Source organism: Canis lupus, chromosome 1, assembly GCF_003254725.2.
Source record: "Canis lupus dingo isolate Sandy chromosome 1, ASM325472v2, whole genome shotgun sequence".
NCBI classification, from domain to species: Eukaryota; Metazoa; Chordata; class Mammalia; order Carnivora; family Canidae; genus Canis; species Canis lupus.
In genome coordinates, this window is record NC_064243.1 from 1,226,368 (window position 1) to 1,247,500 (window position 21,133).

The 21,133-nt window shown below is 50.3% G+C and overlaps 1 protein-coding gene and 1 long non-coding RNA gene across 2 annotated transcripts in view; one reads left to right on the forward strand and one right to left on the reverse strand.

The window, feature by feature from the left end:
• Positions 1 to 12,879: 12,879 nt before the first annotated feature.
• Positions 12,880 to 21,133, reverse strand: part of SALL3 (spalt like transcription factor 3) — a 21,213-nt gene continuing 12,959 nt past the window's right edge. The window contains exons 2-3 of the mRNA XM_025421955.3: positions 19,040 to 21,133; positions 12,880 to 17,869 (exon numbers count right to left, since the gene is read on the reverse strand). The exon at positions 19,040 to 21,133 is cut by the window's right edge and continues 1,412 nt beyond it. Of these exons, the coding sequence (XP_025277740.3) occupies positions 17,438 to 17,869; positions 19,040 to 21,133 (2,526 nt within the window). The 3' untranslated portion in view covers positions 12,880 to 17,437. The remainder of the gene's footprint in view (positions 17,870 to 19,039) is intronic.
• LOC112643931 (uncharacterized) overlaps positions 13,516 to 21,133 on the forward strand; it is an 11,521-nt gene continuing 3,903 nt past the window's right edge. The window contains exons 1-2 of the long non-coding RNA XR_003125973.3: positions 13,516 to 13,722; positions 17,228 to 17,335. This is a non-coding gene — a long non-coding RNA (uncharacterized LOC112643931). The remainder of the gene's footprint in view (positions 13,723 to 17,227; positions 17,336 to 21,133) is intronic.

Sequence of the window (21,133 nt, forward strand, 5' to 3'; positions counted from 1 at the left end):
GAGATTTAGAGGGAATATAAACGTAAATAAAGGGACATGAAGGTTTCAGCTCTGCTGCCCAGGAATGGAGGAGCATCTGTGGCCGCTCTGAGGGGCTGTGATACATGGACATGAGCAGCCCGCCCATTCCCCAGGGTGGCTCCCTATGGCACAAGTGCCCCTGCTGTTTCCGGGTCATGAAGCCTGCAGCCCCTCATGGTTTGCATAAACTTGCCGGATGCCTCCTTACTGCTGCACCTCTTACTCTGGTTTCTGGTGGAGCCCTTGCTCTGGGGAAGGCGCTAATGTCAGTGAGAACCGTGATGCTGAGCTCTTCAAAACCTATTTTGGTTTGGCGCATGTCTATACCTTGGGTGAGTACAACATAGGCACCAAAAGGAAACAACAAAACCAAGCGGGGGAAAAAAAACCATGTGGGGGAGAAAAACAACAAGCATGATGTGAGTGTTTGTTTTTAACCCGGCTACGGCCAGGAGAGACATGGGCAGCGGGTACGGGGAGTGACAGAGACAGCCGCCCGGGTGCAGGGACCTGCCCAGGGACTAGGACAGGACACCTGGCTGCCAGGGCCCAGGCAGTGTGCAGATCCTTCCACTCAGGTCCGCAGCTGTGGCTAGCAGGTCCTGCCACAGAATCTGGGAATTCTACTCGCCTTACGCTGTGGTAGGAAGGAGGTGGGCAGCCCCAAGTGTTGATGGGCTGAGAACCTTGGCACTGCTGCAGACAGGGGGGTGCAAGCCCACGTGTCTGTGGGACAGGTGGTACATAAGGGCTGGGCATGTGGACACCGTTCAGGGCAGAGTGGGGATGACAGATGGTGTGTCTGTGGCCTCAGGGGCACATGGGGAACTGCAGGTGGAGACCGATGTCATCTGATGAATGGTCTGGGCGGGGGGGCAGCTACACGATGCAGGCAGCAGGCCCTCTGTCTCTGGGCATGGTCCCCGTACACAAGCTAGAAATCTGCACTCGCGTAAAACTCCACAACCAATCCAATTAAATACAATGCTGAAACACGGTGGTTGCGACAAGTGTGCACTTGCTCGTGGAGCCCTGCGCTGGGCAATGCCTTCACGAGGTCTGCAGGAGGCAGGGCCTATGCAGTGGCAGGCCTGGGATGGGAGGCTGGGTACCTGCTCAGTGGTGGGCCTGGGACGGGAGCCTGGGAAGAGAGAGAGAGAAAGAGAGAGAGAGAGAGAGAGCACTCCTGAGCAGGAGAGAGACAGAGGGAGAGAGGTTCTCTGCTGACTGGGGGGTCTGACGTGGGGCTCAATCCCATCCCATGACCCTAAGATCATGACCTGAGCTGAAACCCAGAGTTGGTCAGCCAACGGATAGAACTACCCAGGCGCTGCAAGGAAATACCATGTTCTTGATTTTGATCCAGAATTAAAGGAATACCTAATATAAAATAATCGAGGCCACCTTGGACTGTAGCACATCCAGTTACAGTATACACTGAAACCCAACCTGAGTCAGGAAAATTCAGTGTTAAGACAAAGCCTTGAGAAGGGTCCTTCTCAGAGCAGCTGTGGCATTGAGAGAGGCACACGCAGCCATCCGACAGCTCAGTTTTCATGACCAATGGATAGCACGTGTCCGTTTCTTGAATGACCCAAGATGCGATGGCCTGGAGTGTCAGTAACAATGCCCCGTGACCTGGCCCATGGAGCTTGCAGTTCCCACTCAGCCATGGCGCTACAGAGGCCTTGAGGTGATACTGTCATGGGGCCCATCCAGGAGAGACCTTCTGAGATAACTCAGGTCTGGAAAACTTTGTCCTGTGCCTCTTTGAGTCATTATGTCCAGTGTAAAATTCCTATTTTGTGTCCCATAGGAATGTGTGCATTCTGGTCCTTCCTGCATAGACAGCCCTCCCCACATGGCAGCGGGGCATCCAGCCCAGGAGGACACATCTCGTCAGTTCACCTCAGGACTTAAAACAAATCTTACCATTATGAAGAGGGTTTTGGTTCTGCCGTTATTTCTGTTATCTGGAACACGCCCACAGGCTTTCATCATGCTACTGTTTACAACCTCATTACTGATGTTCCTCAACCACCCATGATACCCATTCTGCTGAAGACAAAGATTTCTGGGTTTCTGGGTAGGTGAAAGCTACATTTATTGCACCAAAGGAAAGAAAATCCCATTTGCATAGGCATCCCATTTGCATAGTGCACACATCCTCTCATAATTCACAAAAAGCTACCGTTTCTCTTAGATTATGAAAAACACCCAAAGTATATATTTGCACAATTATTTGATTTGGGGCCATGCCTTGTGTACTAAAGATGATTGATCAATTTTATATCTCCTTCTGAGTTTTGTTTATAATTCTTTGGTCACTGAATCGTGCTATGTTCCTGTTACATGCGATTTCAGAAGTCACATGGTCACTCATTAGGATAGAATGCCTGCCTGTTCGTATTACATGCAGGCTCCCAGGATCTGAGTTGGCCAGAGCTACAAAATTGCAGTTCTGATGGTTTTTATGTACTGAGAGATTAAACAATTTTGTAGATAGAACTACCGTGAATAACAATCCTCTCTTTTATTTTAGCTTTCTCCACATCTCATCTGACTCCTGTACTAGCTCTGGTTGGACAAGTATATCCTGTCATTTCTTTGGTATAAGTAGACCTAGGCGGGGAGGAGGGCGGGGGGTGGGAGTGATTGGGTGACGGGCACTGGGGGTTATTCTGTATGTTGGTAAATTGAACACCAATAAAAAAAAAAAAAGTAGACTTAGGCTTCTTAATTTCTTTTTTTTTAATTTTATTTATTTATTCATGAGAGACACAGAGGGAGAGGCAGAGACACAGGCAGAGGGAGAAGTAGGCTCCCTGAAGGGAGCCCAACATGAGACCTGATTCCAAGACTCCAGGATGACGCCTTGGGCTGAAGGCAGGCACTAAACCGCTGAGCCACCCAGGCATTCCTAGTCTTAATTTCCTATATGAATTACAAATAATCTTCCAAAAACCTCAGGAACAGATCTTAGCATTTAGTCTTATGTGTGTCTCTCTTAAAAATTGTTGCATTTCATCATTTAGCTACCAAGTAGCAGATGAACTTTCCCCATGTATCTTCATCATCAAAACCAATGCTATTAAAATTCTTCACCATTACGCTAGAAATGCATGCATTTGGTGAACGATTCCTGTAACTGAAATTTCATGAAGTTTGTTCCAATATATTTAAATTCAAATCGGAATCACTCTTCTTAATATCTAATAAAGATGGAAGCATCTCGGGAACTGCAAAAAATTTAATTAATGTATAAACAATTCTAGGATAAAGGGATATACACCTTCCTTTAACAAACCCCAACATAAAAAATGCTGGATGGATAAATACAGGGATGTAAACTGGTAAAAATCGTAACAATGAAAACAGCAACTCCGTAAAAATTAGAGCAGGAGAGCACTCAGGAGCTGGTAATACTCCCAACTCGTGCTTACATGGTACTTAATATCTGCCCAGTACTGGCCCAAACTCTTTACATATGAGTGAACCCATGTAACTTCTGATGGGTCTGGGAAGCAGGTGCTAGGATGATGCCTATTTTACAGAGGAGGCAACTGAGGTACACAGCTTGATCAGCATGCCAGCTAGCAGATGCTGCAGCCCAAATTTGTTTTTTTTTTAAATTTTTGTTTATTTATGATAGTCACACAGAAAGAAAGAGAGAGAGAGAGGCAGAGACATAGGCAGAGGGAGAAGCAGGCTCCATGCACCGCAAGCCCGACGTGGGACTCGATCCCGGGTCTCCAGGATCACACCCTGGGGCAAAGGCAGGCACTAAACCGCTGCGCCACCCAGGGATCCCCTGCAGCCCAAATTTGAATGAATCTTGGCAGACTTCAGATTTCTTGCCTTAGCCGTGACTCCTTATTAAGTAATCCAATGACTCAAAACAAGAGAAAGCAGGTGAGAGAGAAAAGGAGAGTTCTGTCTGGACAGCGAGTTTGTCACGTGCCGTGGCCGTGACCACTGCACAGAGAGGTGCCACCTGCACACACGTGGGTACACAGTGGGACTGGTTTAAACTTGCCGGGTACCCTGACGTTCTCTACTTTCCTTCATTGAAAAAGTGCTGGTTTAGAGCCACTAAATTGATTTCATGACCCACAAATGGGTTGCGACTCATGTGTTGAAAATTACTACTCAGGTGGAAACCCTGAATAACGGGGTGAGCATGCGGTGGCATCTAAAAAGAAGAGGCATCTGTGTAAATTCTGAACTCTTATTCTGAAGATGATGGGCAAAAACTTCAGAATCAATTAATTATTCTATTATTAAAGTCAATATGAGGGATCCCTGGGTGGCGCAGCGGTTTGGCGCCTGCCTTTGGCCCAGGGCGCGATCCTGGAGACCCGGGATCGAGTCCCACGTCGGGCTCCCGGTGCATGGAGCCTGCTTCTCCCTCTGCCTATGTCTCTGCCTCTCTCTCTCTCTCTCTGTGACTATCATAAATCAATAAAAATTAAAAAAAAAATAAAGTCAATATGAAATAACAGGGTGGATTAAACCTGAAGCCTGAAAGCCTCACAAAATACTTTTGTTAAATTTCTTACATGGGCAACAAATAAAACCCCACACTTAGGATTTGTAATTATTTCTGAAATTATTATCAATAAAATAGTGAACAACTTTGTTTTCTTATTTATCTGTATTATATTTAAGAACATTTTTAGGCAGTCGGGATAGAATATTCTACAGATAATATTTTGGCAAAAGACAAATGGCCCCACATGATCTGCTTAAGAAGGAAATGATATTTAAGAATATTTAGCATATTCCTCACATTCAACTACATAATGTCATATAATGGAAGTATAAAAATGCAAAGTAATATTTAACCTCAACTGATGAATGGGGATGACAAGTCCCCAGGGCAATAGACTAAGTACATGGAACAAATAGTATTTAGCCAGTTGACAGCAGCATCAGATGAAAATGTTGTCAAGTGTGGTAAGAACAAAGGTCACAGGTACAGGTCAAAGTGTATGAAAGGTTCAGCCCTCAAAGCAAACCTCTTGGAGTCAAATATTTAACTGTGGCTAGGGACCTAGAGAGGCATTCGATGGTGAAAGTCCATTCAAACTGGACCCTGAGCCTTAAACCCATGACGCGATTCAAGGTTCTAAGAACTACTGCGTTATAAATTCTTCGAACCAACAACAGTTTCAAAAATACTGCACTTACCTCAATGTTTAACTGCAGGCTTATCTGAAAGTGCTCCAGACCCCACAGTAGCTAAAAAAATTAAACGTAAATACGTAGAATTCACTGATTTTTGACAGCTGAGGCCAGTGAAAGTATCTAGACTTTGGCTCAACAAAGCAGGTGCTGGGAACGGACCCTCATTACAGTAAGGATAATACACTATGATGATAATGGGAGCAGATTCCACATAACTGTAATGAAGGGAACACCATCCACTTGGGCTTCTTACTCATTCCAGGACCAAAACAGCTACTGAAATTTCTGAGTTTCTAATTTAGAAAATCTTAAATAGGGAGAGAAGTGTTTGGACAAGCCTGGCTAACAGTTTTCAAAAACTCATTAGTCCTGTAAAATTTCAATTTATCCCTTCAAACTTGCAAGGCTTCCAGCGCCTTTACCAGTAATACCCTTTCTTATCAGGTTTCCCTCCCGTTGGTGCAGCCCCCACAGCAGCTTGGCTGAGCAGAGATGTGCCCACGGGAACCCGCTCAGCATCCCGTCAGGAAGCAGTACGGGAAGGTGGGGCACAATGCACAGGTTCTGCAGCAGGTCGGCTTCCTTCTTGGTTTATAGTTTCGAGAATATTTCTGTATATCCAACACCAGTTTCAGTTCAACATGTTTCATTAGTCGCTATGTCCAGTGTCGGGCTCGGCCCAGGAAGGGAGAGCTGGGAGTGCAGATTAGTCCTGCAGCCCGTGGCTCCCGTGGGGTTGTCACCGACATGCAGGGCCCGTGTTGCTTGGGCCTCAGGTGTGCACGGCTCCGGCTGCCAGGAGCCCGGCCGCCCCACTAGCAGGGGGCTCGGTACAGCGGGCACGGGTGGATTCACCGCAGGAACCCTGCCCTGGGACAGGAAGGTGGCTGAGGCACGAGCCCCCCGGGGGATGCGCAGGGAGGCCCCCTAGACACACTTTGCCCTAGCACGGTCACTTCTAGCCATCAGCCTGTGTCCATCTTCCTTCGCCGGGTCAGCTCACAGGTGACCTCGTCGCTCTGAACCCGTGTCATTGAACTTAACTGTTGTGAAAGATTCCAAACTTGCCTTTCGGGAGGTCGAGCCATGTCTCCAGTTTCCAGCCACATGGATCCCCAAGTCTTTGGGGCGCTGTCCCCACTCAGCTGGTCACAGCCAAAGTTGCTAGTAAGCAGATCATCCACCGGGCCTGGCCTGGTTCAGTGCCCCTCCTGGGCTTCCCTCCAGGGCTTTCAGAAGGTGCCCCCATCGGAAACCTCTGTTCATGTATAGTGGATGCCCCCGGGAAGAGCTAGGGGAGGCACAGTGCACAGAGGGGGCTGCCCGGTGATGGTCGTCATCGTGCTGGGTGGGCTGCAGCCTGTAGCTTGGGGAAGCACAGTGAGGTGGTGCCCCAGCCCCTACTGCACAGACCCTGAAATTAAGAACTGGAGAGCATGGGTCAAAATCTCTGTGGGGGATTTCAGAAGCAGTCAGGGCTGGGAGCTCTGCTCTGCTCACTACATTAGCGGCGCACAAATCACCTGGGAACCCAAACCTCAAGCCCTATTGAGCCTCTATGGTGGGCCTGGGAATCCTGGGAGTGGCTTAAGCAGCCCCAGGTGATTCTGATGCACACAGCTGCACAACCACTGGTAGGCCCAACAGAAGACCCACTGGAAAGGGACGGGAGGTGTGTGTTGTAGAGGGTGAGGTAACACAGGGCCTTTGCAGTCTCAGCACAGGGACATCTCCTAGCTAAGCAAGGTTTCCTGAGGGCAGGTATCGAATTTCAGTGAAATTCTACTCTTTTCAACAGTACAGGAACCATCTATCACCCATCCATTCATCCATCCATCCCTCATCCCCATCTATCACCCAGCCATCACCACCTATCATCCATCCACCCATCCATCCCTCTACCAATCATCCATCCATCCATCCATCCACCCTTCTGTCAATCATCCATCCACCCATCCATCCATCCTCCATCATCCATCCATCATCCCCCTATCTGTAACCCATCTATCCACCTATCCATCACCACCTATCATCTATCCATCCATCCATCATCCTCCATCTATCATCTATCCATCATCCACCTATCATCCATCCATCCACCCATCCTCCATCATCCATCCATCCACCCTCTATCCTCCATCCATTCATCCATCCATCCCTCTATCAATCATCTATCCACCCATCCATCCAACCTCCCTCTATCAACCATCCATTATCCCCCTCTCTATAACCCATCCATCCATCTATCCATCACCACCTATCATCTATCCATCCATCCATCCATCATCCTCCATCTATCATCTATCATCCATCCATCCATCACTCCTTTTCTATCATCATCCATCCATCCACCCCTCTGTCAATTAGCCATCCATCCATTATCCCCATCTATCACCCATCCATCCATCCACCCATCTATCCATCCATCCTCCCTCTATCATCCATCCATCATCCCCCTATCTATAACCCATCCATCTATCCATCACCACCTATCATCCATCCATCCATGCATCTACCAACCATCCATCCATCCATCATCCTCCTATCATCTATCCATTCATCAATAATCATTTATCACCGACTACCCATCACCATCCATCCATCCATCCATCCATCCATCCATCCATCCATCCATCATCTAATCAATGAAGTCAGGAATGTTATAGAAGGATTAAACAGATGTTTTTGCTCACATTGATCATCCTTAGATGTCCCTGGTACAGATCTTTGTTGTTTGAAACCCTCTCTCTACACTATGAGTCAGTGGATATAGCTTGTCCTTCAGTTTTAGGTTATTCTGATCAGTGACCAGAGCTACCTAGTCTGGTCCCTCAGTGAGTGGACACTCCAGATCCAACTCTGCTGTTACAGGTCTTCTGACATTAGAAAAATCCAAGTTCTCAGACAGTGCCCGCTGCCTACTAGTGGTGCGACTGATCTTGGAGCTTGGAGCAGGAACCTAAGTGTGGTGCATTTATAATAAAATTATGAGATAACTGGGCAATGTGTGGGACAAAGCAGTGTTACTTCTCACCTCCTAAAGCAGCATCTGTGCAGCCCAGAGCCTGGGGATGTGGAGAGCAGAACAGACGCAACCACGGGGTAAGGAATGGGGGAAACACCGTCTCCGCAGGGTTCACAGAGGAGGACCACGGGGACAGTCTGGCTCCAGTGGGGCTCTCAGACATCCTGAGACAGCCCAGAACACCTCAGCCAGCTGGAGCCACCATGATCTGCCCCAGTGGCCAGGAAATAGTGAACTGCCTTTGGGGCATGAGCCAATGTGCCAGCCTGAGACAGTACCTATGTCCGGGACCCTCCTGGTGGTCCCTAGCCTCAGACAGACCACACCTCAGGGGCTGCCTGAAGGTTACAGATGGGCCTGTGGGAGCGAGGTCCACTGTCTTTGTGTCTACCTGCTGGACACCCTTTGGCTGCTCCCGGAGGGCTCCACCAGCTGGGACGACCATCTATGGGGCAGCCAGGCTGCATGTGGGCACAGGCAAGCCCATCTGCGTCCAGCGAACCTCCAGGCAGCTGATGGGCTGACGTTTCCTGTGTGCTGAGGGCTACCTCCCCACGACCCTGTGTCTGGAGGTCCTGAACACTGTGCTCCCTCCAGTGCTCCCACACCTGTGCTCCCTCCAGTGCTGTGCCCACGGAGGGGTTGGCAGGCACCCCAAATGCCCACACAAGTTGTCTCCCACCCAGTATTTCTGGCCCCAGGATGCACAGGGCTGCCCTCAGGCCTCGCACCTGCAGGAGGCATGTCCTGTCCACATGTGCAAAGATACACCCACAGACATGTCATTTTAGAGACACGACGCCAGTGGGTTTGGTGGGCAATCACCTGTGAAGGAAGGGTTTGCAAGCCCTCCTGCATCTCCCAGGCATTGCGGAGCCGCAGCTTGGCCTCTGCAGCCAGCCTGGTGGAGGTGACAGAACCAGAGGGTGAAGTTGCCACAGAAGCCGGAGGGGGTGTGGGCACCGCATTCCTCACCTGTAGCTCTGGGCACTTGAACGCTGCAGAGCTTGTTTCATACATCTTATTTTTAACTTTAGAAAGCATCTCTTTTGTTTGGAAATGTGGGAATGTTTTAAGATTGTTTTCTAACTTTAGCTTAAATATCAAAGGTTAGAGGAGGTGCAGGGAAGGGAAGTTAGCCGTCAGCAGCTCGTAGGAAAGCCCATGGGGAGGGGGTCGGTCGCTGGGGAAATGGATGCCTCCACATTTGTGCAGCCATTCCTCATCCTGAGACACACATCTACTGCCTAGACTCACATTAGCGAGTCCAACATTCTAGAATCACCTCTAAACCATTAACTGTTCTGCTAATGGAATCCCAATACATCAAAGGAAAAGATCCAATCTCTTTAATTACAAAAGCAGAAAGAACACAAATGATTGCTATTGAAAACATATATGCAATTTTTAAATGCATGTGAACTATTGAATATTTCCCATCTAACAATCAAGCTAGCCTTGCAAACATATGCCAACTGTCTTATCTGTGCCTCCGAAGTTTAGAAAAACTAGCATCTCCTTACCTTAGGGAGTATGCATTAATAAAATAATTAAGCAATGCATTATTTTCTGCTCAAAAAGCTTTCCTTGTTATTCTGGACAAACATATTCACTGAGCCTTATTAGTTGCATCTCCTTAGAAAGTTCTCCGTTGGAGGAGTCACTCTCAGGCATACAGAGCTTATCAACAGAGTGGACATTTCTACAACATACTGACGTCAAGATCAAAACAATTTAAATTAGTTCTTATCACAGACTGCAAGATAAAGATTGGGGTTTAAGAATATTCATTAAAGTGAGCTTTATCACGAGCCGGGTGGCGTCACTGTCCTGCAAGGTCTTGAACTAATGTTCTTTCTGCAGTTGGCTCCCGAAGGCTGGATTCTGGGTCTGGTGACATCTCCTTCCTGTGATCACACTCTTAACTGCTCTCATAACTTTGCCCGAGTCTACAGTTACTCTCCATGCTCCCAGGGCCAAGGCAGCAGGTTGGCAGGACGCGCTGACATGGCCCCCCTTCACAGTCACAGCAAGAGGCCAGCAGGCTCTGCCCAGACGTCTGTCCCCTTCCCGCCCTGGGAGCACAGGTGCATTTTGCCAGCAGAGTCTCCCGTCTCCCTCGGGAAGGCACTCTTGTGTTAGCTTGGGCCCGTGGGCCCACTGGGCTGAACCCCACTAGGGAGGCTTTATTTGAGCCGCACGGAAGCTGGTAGCCAAGGAGAGAGGGTGTCAGATGCTCACTCCTCTGACTTTCTCTTTGCAGAGCTTGTGAGAAAACCTTGAATTTGTCTTCGGTTAAATACCAAGACCAGCCGTGACTTCCCTTTCCTTGTGGACCACCGAGTCTATGTTTCTAGAAATTTCTAATTCAAGAGCCCGGAAGACAAAGGCTGTGCGCAGGCTCAGAACGTGGGGCCCACCCTTACAAACAACCCTTACAAACAGAGGGACTGGTTCTAACCTGCTTCAGGCGCTCCTCAGCAAAGCAGCTCACCACGTTGGGGGAATGAGGTCCGAATGTAGTTGGAGTCGCAGGAACAGCTCGCCAGGAGGTGAGTTCCCGGTGGGAGATGACGACACCAGTGAGGAGCAACCCAGAGCGTCTCTATACAGACCAGAATCCTTGGGATGCACAAGACTCTCCAGGGCTGCTAACTTGGACAACACGCCAGGCTGTTGCAAGTCCTGTGAGGTGTACTGAGATTATGAAAAATGTGTATGCCATTTCCTTCAGGAAAAGCTTATCATCTATAAATATTCATTGAAGTTATTTCCTCATATTGCCTGTAGCTCCTAACAGAAAACCTATGAGCTTAACGTGGGAAACAGCTTGGAGATGGGGGTGCTTTTTCTTAGGGTTTATGTTGCGGTTGCTCTTACTTCCATGGCTTTCCAGATTGGTTCTCTCATGATTGGTACTCTTTCCTCAAAACACAGCAAATAAGGATCTAGCTGCTTCTTGGCTGAGATCATAGGCTGGTTAGGCTGATTTTCAGTGCAGGGGTCTACCTGCTGATGCCACATAACTGATTTCTCGGCTCACCCTTTATAAAGGGTGCTTTCATGGGACGCCTGGGGGGTCCAGTCGGCTGAGAGTCTGCCTTCGGCTCAGGTCATGATCTCGGCGTCGTGGGATCGAGCCCTGAGCAGGGAGCCTGCTTCTCCCTCGCCCTCTGCCCCTGCTCGTGTGCTCACTCTCTCCCTCATTGTGTTTTTCAAATGAATAAATAAAATCTTTAAAAAAAAAGAGAGAGAGTGCCTTCACGATGCCTACTTCTTTGGAATACTCAGGAAAATGTTTCAAAGCCCCAAAGAAGGAACAGGGGGCCAGAGCACTCTCCTGTCAGTGGCCCCCAGCCCTGCATTTCAGTGGCCTTCAGGGGTACAGCCCACCCTCCTGCCTGCTGCCCCCAAGGCCAGCCCCACGTGCTGGCACTAAGCATCATAGAGCAAAATAGAACAAAACATGGAATTAGAGATAAAATGCCCGAGAGGGAAGAACAAGGAGATGCTGCCACTGAGCCCTTACGATCCCAGAGGACTCCTTACGGAAAAGCTTACTTGCAAAGGAAAGTGGACTTAAAATTCAAAACCTGATTTATCCTTATTTAAATGTATGTGTAAGTTTCCACATACTTTCCCTCACGTACCTACGACTTTTGCCATCACAAGTGTGGAGAACAGGGTCTCCAAGCCCACTGGCTCTTCAGCAGTGGCAGAGCTCATGGGAGGGCAGGACAGACTTCTTCCTGGTAATTCTAGGTCGGAACAAGAGCAGTTTTTAAACTGTCCTTCACCCAGCCAATAGGATTGTATGTTCTGCATATAATAAATGAAAATCTGTAAAGAAATGTTAAGATTTGTGTCTTAGGTATTATATCCCTAATTGTAAAAAGTGATTAAAATTCAGTGTCCTTCCATCAAGCTAAAAATAAATAAATGGGATTAGTGACTACCCAGAGCACCAGGAAGACCCCTGAAGAGAAGGCTGCCCACTTTGTTCCAAACTCCAGTTTATAGGTCATTCTAGAATTTAAAAAGAGGTGTTATCATGCCAACTTAGAAAGTGCTTGGGGGCTTACAAAATCCTGTGTTCACAAATCATCACTTTGGGAACTGCTGAGATCAGACATTTATTTGCACTTTTGAATCACACACAGGGAGTGACTCACGTGGATGCAGGAACCCCAGCCCCTTTCCTCAGGGCAGAGCGCTCGGGGACGCAGAGGAGCCCTGGCCCAACGGGACACCAGCGCGCTCATGTCCGCCCTCCTTTCGCACTGTGGGCCTGGTCATGCCAGCGCTCGGGAAACACCAGCTCAGTCCTGGGCGGGGGGGGGGGGGGGGGGAGTGGAGGCAGAGCTGTCCAAGTATGATCTGTAACACCTCCAAGGTCAGAGCAAAACATGCAGACACAGTGATAGATTAGGGCAGGAAAACCCAAGTGGATAGTTCATGTTCTCTAAAATTTTACTACAAAGAACAGTGAGAAATAACCACCGCTTGTTAATGTTATAGTCCTCCGAATGTGTATGTACGTGTGTCTGTATTCAGTGTGAGCGAGGAGCTGTGCGTGGACCCGTGTGTGCCATGTGCACAGCAGCAGGCATCTCGAAAACTCTTCCTGATAGAAAATGCGGTAAGCATAAGGTTCACAGAGCTTCTTTTATTTTACCTTAAATAGAATTGCATTTTTAAAAGCTTCAAATAAATTCCACGATTTAAAATAATCAGAGATACCAACACATTTTTACTCACGGTCCAAAAATGATTCCACAGATTTTTCTTTCGCAAAGTCATTTGTAATAGAGTTTTCATATTTATATTCTTAAGTAATCATTTGTATTTTCTATATATATAAATACTGTCAATTTGTCTAGTGAATTTTGGGAGGAAAAGGGTAGGTATACATTAGTGACAGTTCTTTCAAAAAAAAAAAAGAAAGACAAACTACCCTGGATTTTAGAATTGGCAAGGATATTAATGCCATTCCTGTAGGTCGGGGAGCAGAGCCCGTCCACCCAGCGCCTTGGCCGTGACCCGCAGAGCTCGCTGGCAGGACGGCGCAGGGGACGCCGACACCCGAGCCTGGGAACTTGGGAGCAGGAGTGCAGGCAGAGCTGTCTCTGGTGGTGGCACTGAGGGGCTCCCTTCCTGAAGGATGCCAACAGTATGTGCCCAGTATGTGCCAAAGTAAAGGGACGATAGCTATTTCCCTAGCTTTGTATAGAATATTCTACAGATGAAGCTTAACACAGTGGACAAACCAGCTGACAGCCCCGCTCGCAGAACCGGTTCACGGCCTGCTTCTCTTCGGGGCACGGTGCCAGAGGCCGCTTCTACTTCAGCACCAGTGATCAGCAAACGAACCCAGGAGTTTAACACAAAAGATGGAAACCCAAGGCCCACAGGCCGGCCACATGCTGGACATGGAGCCACCAGCTGCACGCTGAACATGGAGTCCCACGCATGTGACGGATTGCTCCGTGGTAAGCATGCTTGGGAAGAGAAGCCGGGGCCCTGGGCCTCTGTGGCATTAGCAGTCTAAAGAAACACAGGCCTCGGAGGTGTCTGGGCCGGACACCAACAGAGAGGCAGCCCCAATGTGTGCCGTGGGTGGGCAGCATCTGCCGGGCACGGAGGAGAAGCAGGCAGGGGGACCCACTGACTCCACGGGGATAGAACCAAACAGTGTGGAGTTTAAAACCAATTGCTTTTTAGCCCTTCAGCAATACTTTTTAATTAGTTTTAAATGTTAATGGTTCCTGTAAAGAACTCAGAATAGAAATATATTTAAATAAATATTTTTTAGAGATTGTTGGCATTTATGATTCTTTGATGCATGGTCTGAGCAAAATAGAGTTGATGCCAGGAAGAAGTAAATATCCATGCTTGTTAAGCTGAAACAGCCCTGGTTTTTGACATTGAAAATGTTTTTGAAATAAGTAGGTCTCGTTTTCCCCCTGCATTTCAATTTGTGTTATTTTAAACGGTAAGAGCCTTTATCTCCTCACCATTTTAAAAAACAGATTGAATTTACGGTCTGACTCGGTCGGCTCGTGTCTACTGATTTCCCCTCTAGCACCGAAGCCAGCACGGCTTAGCGCCTGTGGTTTATGACCTGTGCCCGCCGATCAGCCGGGCAGGGAGTTCACGAGCGCCCGCGGCTTCCCAGGCACCGATCGCCGCGGCCTCCAGGTGTCGGTTGCTATTGAAAAAAGAAACGGATCGGATATGCTGAAATCCAGGAGCTATTAAATTATTTAAAGTTTTATGTCTTATCAAATGTTACTGGTGAGGGAAAGCTTCTTCTACAGTAAAGACATCCTCCATCCAGAGCAAAGGGCCGGGAGGTACCAGTGGCTGCTGCACAGTGCGGGGCTTGAGCAGCACCTCCCCTCCTGCGCCTGCCCGGACCAGGACTCGGTGCACACGATTTATTTCCCAAGAGCCAAGATTATTCTCACTTCACGTTGACGTTGGGAAGGCAATTCAGAGTGTGGTCATTTTTGGACACTGCCAGCAGTCTCTAACGAGGAGGCAACTTCTACTACATCTTCCATCACAGATGTTTAAAAAATAAAGTCACAATTAGGAGGTCGCATTTTTTTTTTTTAGGAAAAAAAGTGAAAAATAAAAATTTCAAGACCAATCAAGATACACATTTAGATATTGCTTAAATCTAAGCTGTCAACCCTTGTTGACTTTCCTCGGAGAAAACACCACAGACGTACGTCCACCATCAACGACCAGAACCTCAAATTCCACATTTTCCATTCGAATAATCAAGGAACGCAATTCAGAAGTCATATTACATCCTGCATTTTATTCATTTCCATATGACAAAAATAGTAACCTAGTCTAAGACATCCATTTCAATCAGTAGATGTGTCGAGCCACAGATTTATCATAAAAAATATTGGATCTCGGTAAGAATGCCAGCTGGCTCCGGGGTCCCGGCCCTACATGGTGCTGCAGTAGAAAAATAGCGTCTCTCTTCACCACGCAGAGAGGGACAGCCTGGTCCTGAATACAGAAGGGGGCGCATCTCACCGTCCCTTCATGAACCATCTTATTTACAACACTTTACATTTCTTTTTTTAAGTTATATACACATCCTTCTGGGAGGAGAACACTACATGGTACCAATACTAACTGACCCCCCACCAAAAAAAAAAACCCAAAACAAAATCACAGCAAGAAGGACACATAAATAATAAAAACATTCCACTGCTGATGAGCAGCAGCCCTGAGCCCCCACCGCTCCCATGAGGAGGGACGGCCCCCCGGCCATGGGGACAGAGTGGGAGAGCTCAGCATTCATCTCTGACAGGAAGAGACCACGAAATCTGCTGATTGAGGAGTCTGCACAACCGTTCTGTTCGGTGACACGATGTGACTTTACTGTTGCGTGGTCATGTTGGGAAGATTGTCCTGTTTTTCTGTCTCAGCCAAGAAGATGTGTCACTGTCCGGCTCCCACTTCAGGCGCACACCTTGAAGGCCACTGGGCGCCGCGGCCTCTCAGAATGCTGCCGTCGGACGAAGCTCGCCGTCTTGGGCTCTGGCACGCTTGCAAACGCACAAAATGAGGTAGAACACACAACACTGCCCGTACGGGCTCTAAGCCCGCCCCATGCCCCGCACCCTGCCGAGGGTCCCCTTCCTGATGCCAGGCTGTTTAAGCAAAGTCAGCAGCTTCACACTGTGTTTTGAAAGATCACTGGACATTGTGCTTTGTTTTCATCTGAGAAGATAATAAATAAACCGGGAACTTAGAAACTGTCCCAGGTCCGGCTGCCACCATGGCCAGATATAGTGCCTCCGGGGGTGCTGTGCGCAAGAGCCGGAGCTCGGGGGCAGTCACGCTCTTGCCAGGGGCAGAGGGGGGAAGGGGGCAGGAAAGCGCCCCACCTATTCTCTCCGTTCACTCGTCTCGGTGCCATGGGCCCAGGATTGATTCATCAAGGTTGTGTGAAGGGGTGGGGGGTTCGAGGTTTTTAAATGGGCTTTGTAGAAAAGTTAAATAAATCATTTTAATTTAAGAAACGGCAGGCCCTAGTTTATTGAGGAACAGACAAGTCCTGGTGGCTTTTCTGTTTAAGTGACATAGATTTCTCATATTGTTTGACCTTAGGACAAAACAAGAAACTGTAACAGTTTTTTTTTTTTCATTTTCCTTAAATCAAAGTACTATTTATAAAATACTTTACATCTTTTTTAAGTCTTCAAATTATAGACAAACCTCCCTAATACAAAATACTAAAAGTGCAATAGTATAAATTAAGAGTTTGCAACCACATTATACAAACATTACCTTTTTATTGTACAACTTCGATAACGTGAAATATTTCCTCACAACCACTTATAATGTTGTGAATAATTTACGGTGATGTTTGTCTGTAACTTGTTTCCCATCGCTGGGCTACAGACCACTCTAGAGAGCAACTGTCCACATAGCAGCTACAAACATTTAAATTAAAAAAAAAAAAAATTTTAAAAAAGGAACAGAAAGGCTCGTCACTGACAGGTACTTGCACAGGAAAGCATGCGGTCTTGCCCAGCGGGACTTCACAATTTGCCTGCATTGAAATAACGCACTTATTTATAGTAAAACAAATTCCACTTAAAAAAAAAAAAAATCACATAGCCAGATGTATTCTGCAGTACAAAAGCTTCCTTTAAAGTTGGGGCTGTTACCCGCATAATCTTAACATTATAAATACTACAGATGAAGGTACGGCCGTGAGACACAGCCCCGGCAGCACCTGACCACATCTTCAATAGTCTAAAAACAGAGTTCGAGTTTCTAAGGAATTCGGACAAAACCTTCAAGTGAGGGTCGCTGGAACGCCACAGGGACCCCTCTCTCTCCCTCTCGGGGGTTATCAGGTTTTGGGAGGAACGAAGTGGATGTGGTTTGAGCCCTTTCTATTCCCGAGGTGGGAGGTGGTTTTACAAGGACTTATCTTTACGATGTACATTTATTTCAAAGGTCACAGGGTCCCCAACAACAGTCAGGCTCACTGCAGAAAGATGTACCATGCAGCGCGTATGAGACCACCTTCTAGCAGCCACACAGCGGACGTATTTTCTGCTACAGGTAAAATTTCAAGGGTAACTGGGGACCGAGGCTGTGCAGCCCGACGGTCGCACTTGACACTGTGCGCATGGGATGGAGCGGCTGGGCCGAGATTGTGCACACCTAGTTAATGCCAATCTCCTTGTTATCTTCAATAAACCGTGTGAACGGCCGGCTGGCTCCTGTCTCGGAGTTCGCTTTGTCCAAACCCACGATGGGTGGACTACTGCCAGTGCGTGCTTTGTCCATTCCGGCGGCCAGAGAACCCAAGGGGGGGATGGCGCTTCCGCCGAGACTTACTGGGAGCTGGGGAATGCCGCCGTTCTGGATGACGGAGATTTCGTTATTCTTCATGGCCAGCCCATTTGTGATGGCTGCAGCATACTGGTTCCAAAAGCTGGGGTCTACATTCATGGCTCGCGCCGCCAGGTCCTTCTGGAACATTTCTGAGAACTTGAGGGCATCACCACCTAGCAGAGCCATGGGGTTTTCCACGGACAGGCGGCGGCCACGCCGCGCGGGGGCATTATTCCACATGTGCGTGCCCATATGCACCTGTGTGAGACACACAGAGAGACAAGGTACAGGTAAGCAAGCCCAGCCCACAGGCAGGGACAGGCCTGCCTCCACACATCCCATGATCCTCCAGAAACCCAGCATGGTGCTCTCACCGCTGGATCCTGTTCCCCATTGAGAGCATGAGGTGGGGACGACAAAACAGGTGAGCCTTTCTGAGCATCTTATCCTTAAATATGCACTATTTCTCTTTATGAAATAGAGAGAGCACAACCATTCGATGTGCTCGTGTACGTTTCTTCCCTTGCTGCTCTCCCCGGACGGTGGACAGCCTGCAGACCCCCAGTGAGGCTGCAAACCCCAGAGGGCACAGAGCCTTGCCCCTTGTGCCCCTGCCTGGCCCTGGGATGGCGGGGAACTTGAACTCCCAGCTTCCTTGGGCCTGACATGGAAGATGCGTGTGGCTAGCCGGGGCCTTGGGCAGCTCCTGTCCTACCAGGATGGAGCAGCCACGGGTCTCAAGCTTTTCCCAGACCCTGAGGAGCACATCACGAGCCAAACAAGTACATGACGTGGACAGAAAGGGGCACGTTTAGCTGAGGCTGCTCATCTGGCATTCTGTCCACACCCCAATTTCCCGGAAGAACAGACAGGGTTGTGGTCATCTCCAGCAAGAACACTACCCTGGCCCGACTCACGCTGGTGGGCTTTTCACCAAAGGCCTGCCAGCCCCTGCTGGCGGCCACGTGGACAGAAGCAGAATGCAGCCCCAGCCTCTGCACAGAATCTGCATCATTTGTATCTTGTGCAAGTGTTTCAGAGCCCAGTTTATCTGGTTCTCGGTGTTCCACCGGATTCAAGACTGTGCCAGACTCCGGGACTGCTGGCCCAGGAGCAGTGCCTATGTGGTCGGCCCCCAGGAGGTGATGTGAGCCCTGGGAGGGCAGCCTACCAGCCTTGCAAGGTGAGCCTTTCAGTATTGTGGGCAGCACACACACCTTGGGAAGCACACATCAGACTCTGAAGGTGCCGTGGGCAGCACACACTGCGCTCCCCCTCTGGGCTCCCCCCGCACATCTCTGCCCCCAGCCAGGACCTCAGCATGTCCTCCTCGGCCAGGACCTCAGCAAAAGGCTGGCCTGCAGCACATCACCGGGGGCAGGGTGGGGAGAAGCTCTAGGGCTGCGGGGGCACAAGCCCGGGCCTTACCTTGAGGTTGCCCTTTGTGGTGAATGCCCTCCCGCAGATGGTGCAGCCGAAGGGCTTCTCCCCGGTGTGTGTACGCTCGTGAATCTGGAGGGCGCTGGCCGAGGAGAAGGTCTTCCCACATGACTGGCAGTTGTGCTGCTTGGGTGTCCGGCGTGGCGGGGGGGCCAGCATGGGCGCGAGGCTGGGGCTCATCACCGCCTGAGGCCCTGGGGGCACCTGCACCGTGGCTGGCAGCGGCGGGCCCTCGCCCAGCGCGAGGGCCTTGCTGTGCCCATTCACTTCCATTTTGATCAGGGTGGGCGTGGAGCTGGCAACCAGGCTAGGAGTGCTTTGGCTGGGACCTAGGGCAGAGTCGGGGTCACAGGACTGAGAACGCGGCTCGCTCAACGTGTGCGTCAGTAAGTGCTGTTTTAAATTACCCATAGTGGAGCACCCGCGCCCGCAGAGCGCACAGAGAAACGGGCGCTCCTTAGTGTGGCTGCGGTGGTGGATCTCCAACGCGCTCCTGCAAGCAAAAGGCTTGCCACAGACACGACACACAGTGCTGGGACACTTACCCCGTTCTCTGCTCAGGAACAGCAGGCTAAAGGGGGCCTCCTCCTTGATGGCTGGCCGGCCGGGCGGGGCCGCCGTGAGGTCCAGCGCACCCCCGTTTTCGGGTGCGGGGGGAGGGCTGTCCGGCCTCTCGGTCTTTAGGGCCGTCTCCGGGGGCTCCTCCTGGTTGCTGAGGCCCGGGGACTTGGAGGGCAAGCTCTCGCTGTTGCTGTTCATGGGCGACAGGGCGTGCATGGAGGACGAGGACTCCGACAGCGCCGGGCTGCCCGCGCTCCGGCTCTCCAGATCACCCACGGCTGACGACGAGTCATTGCTCAGGTGGTCGCTCTCGCCGGACCCGTTCTCCACAGACTTGAGGGTGGTGAGCTGTGGGCAGCTCATGACCGAGTCCATCATCTTCATCTGGTTCTCTAGGGCGGCGATGCTGGAGATGACGGAGGGTGGTGAGGGCGGGCAGGAGCCGGAGTAGGCCAGGAGTGGCTTGGGCGGGTCGCCGGCCGGCTCCTGTAGCTCGGCGTCGTCCTCCATGGAGTTCTCGTCCGCGTCATCATCGTAGCCGCTGAGGGCCTCTGCCGCCTTGTCGTCGTAAGGCAGCTCAGCGTCCATGGCGTCCTGGAAGCCCTCTGGCAGTGGCGTGTTAGGAATCTGCCCCCCCATGTGCATGCGGATATGCTGCTGCAGCACCACGGCGTTGGTGAACTTCTTCTGGCAGATGGGGCACGAGTGCTGTACGCGCAGGGGTGGCTTGGCCCGGTGCACCCCGAAGTGTGTCTTCAGGTTGCCCTTGGTGGTGAAGGCACGCCCGCAGATCTTGCACTTGAACGGCCTCTCCCCCGTGTGTGTCCGGTAGTGCATCTTCAGGGCGCTCTGACAGCTCAGCACGCGGTGGCAGATGACGCACTGGTTGGGGTCCGTCATCTTCTTGTCGATGTTCTCCACCAGCTGTTGCAGCTTGGAGGTCTCTGATGTCTGCATGGAGTCCAGCAGCCCCCCGAAGGGAAACTTCGCCTTGAACTGGTCCGAGCTGGCTGGCAGGACCGGGCTGCAGAGGCCCGTGGAGATGCTGCTGTCTGTGAGGGCCGCCGCCGCTGTGGACACCGTGCTGGAGACCTGCCCACTGGGAGGGATGTCCCCTGCCCTGCTATTGGCGCCGGGCAGGCTCACGGGCTCAGTTTTGGTCAGAGAAGACCCACCAAGCACTGGCTGCGGGGACTCGGCAGTCCCAGGGACGCCCGACTCAGAGCTGTTGAGGCCAGGGGACAAAGAGGTGCATTCGCTCGACGTGGGCGAGGGCCGCTGTGGGGAGCGGCTGGCAGGGGTGAGGCTGGGCGAGTCCACATAGCTGCCCACGCCAGGGATGGTGGGCGGGAGCTGCAGCCCCACCGATGTGGGCACTGTGGGCAACACGGGCTTGCTGTCCAGCCAGGTGGTCACCGGCTTCTCTGGAGGCAGCGACATCCCGTAGGGGATTCCGGAGCAGGTGGGCACGTTGTCCAGGTACTCTGGGACGGGGTACGGGTTCATCTGGATGTGTGGGTA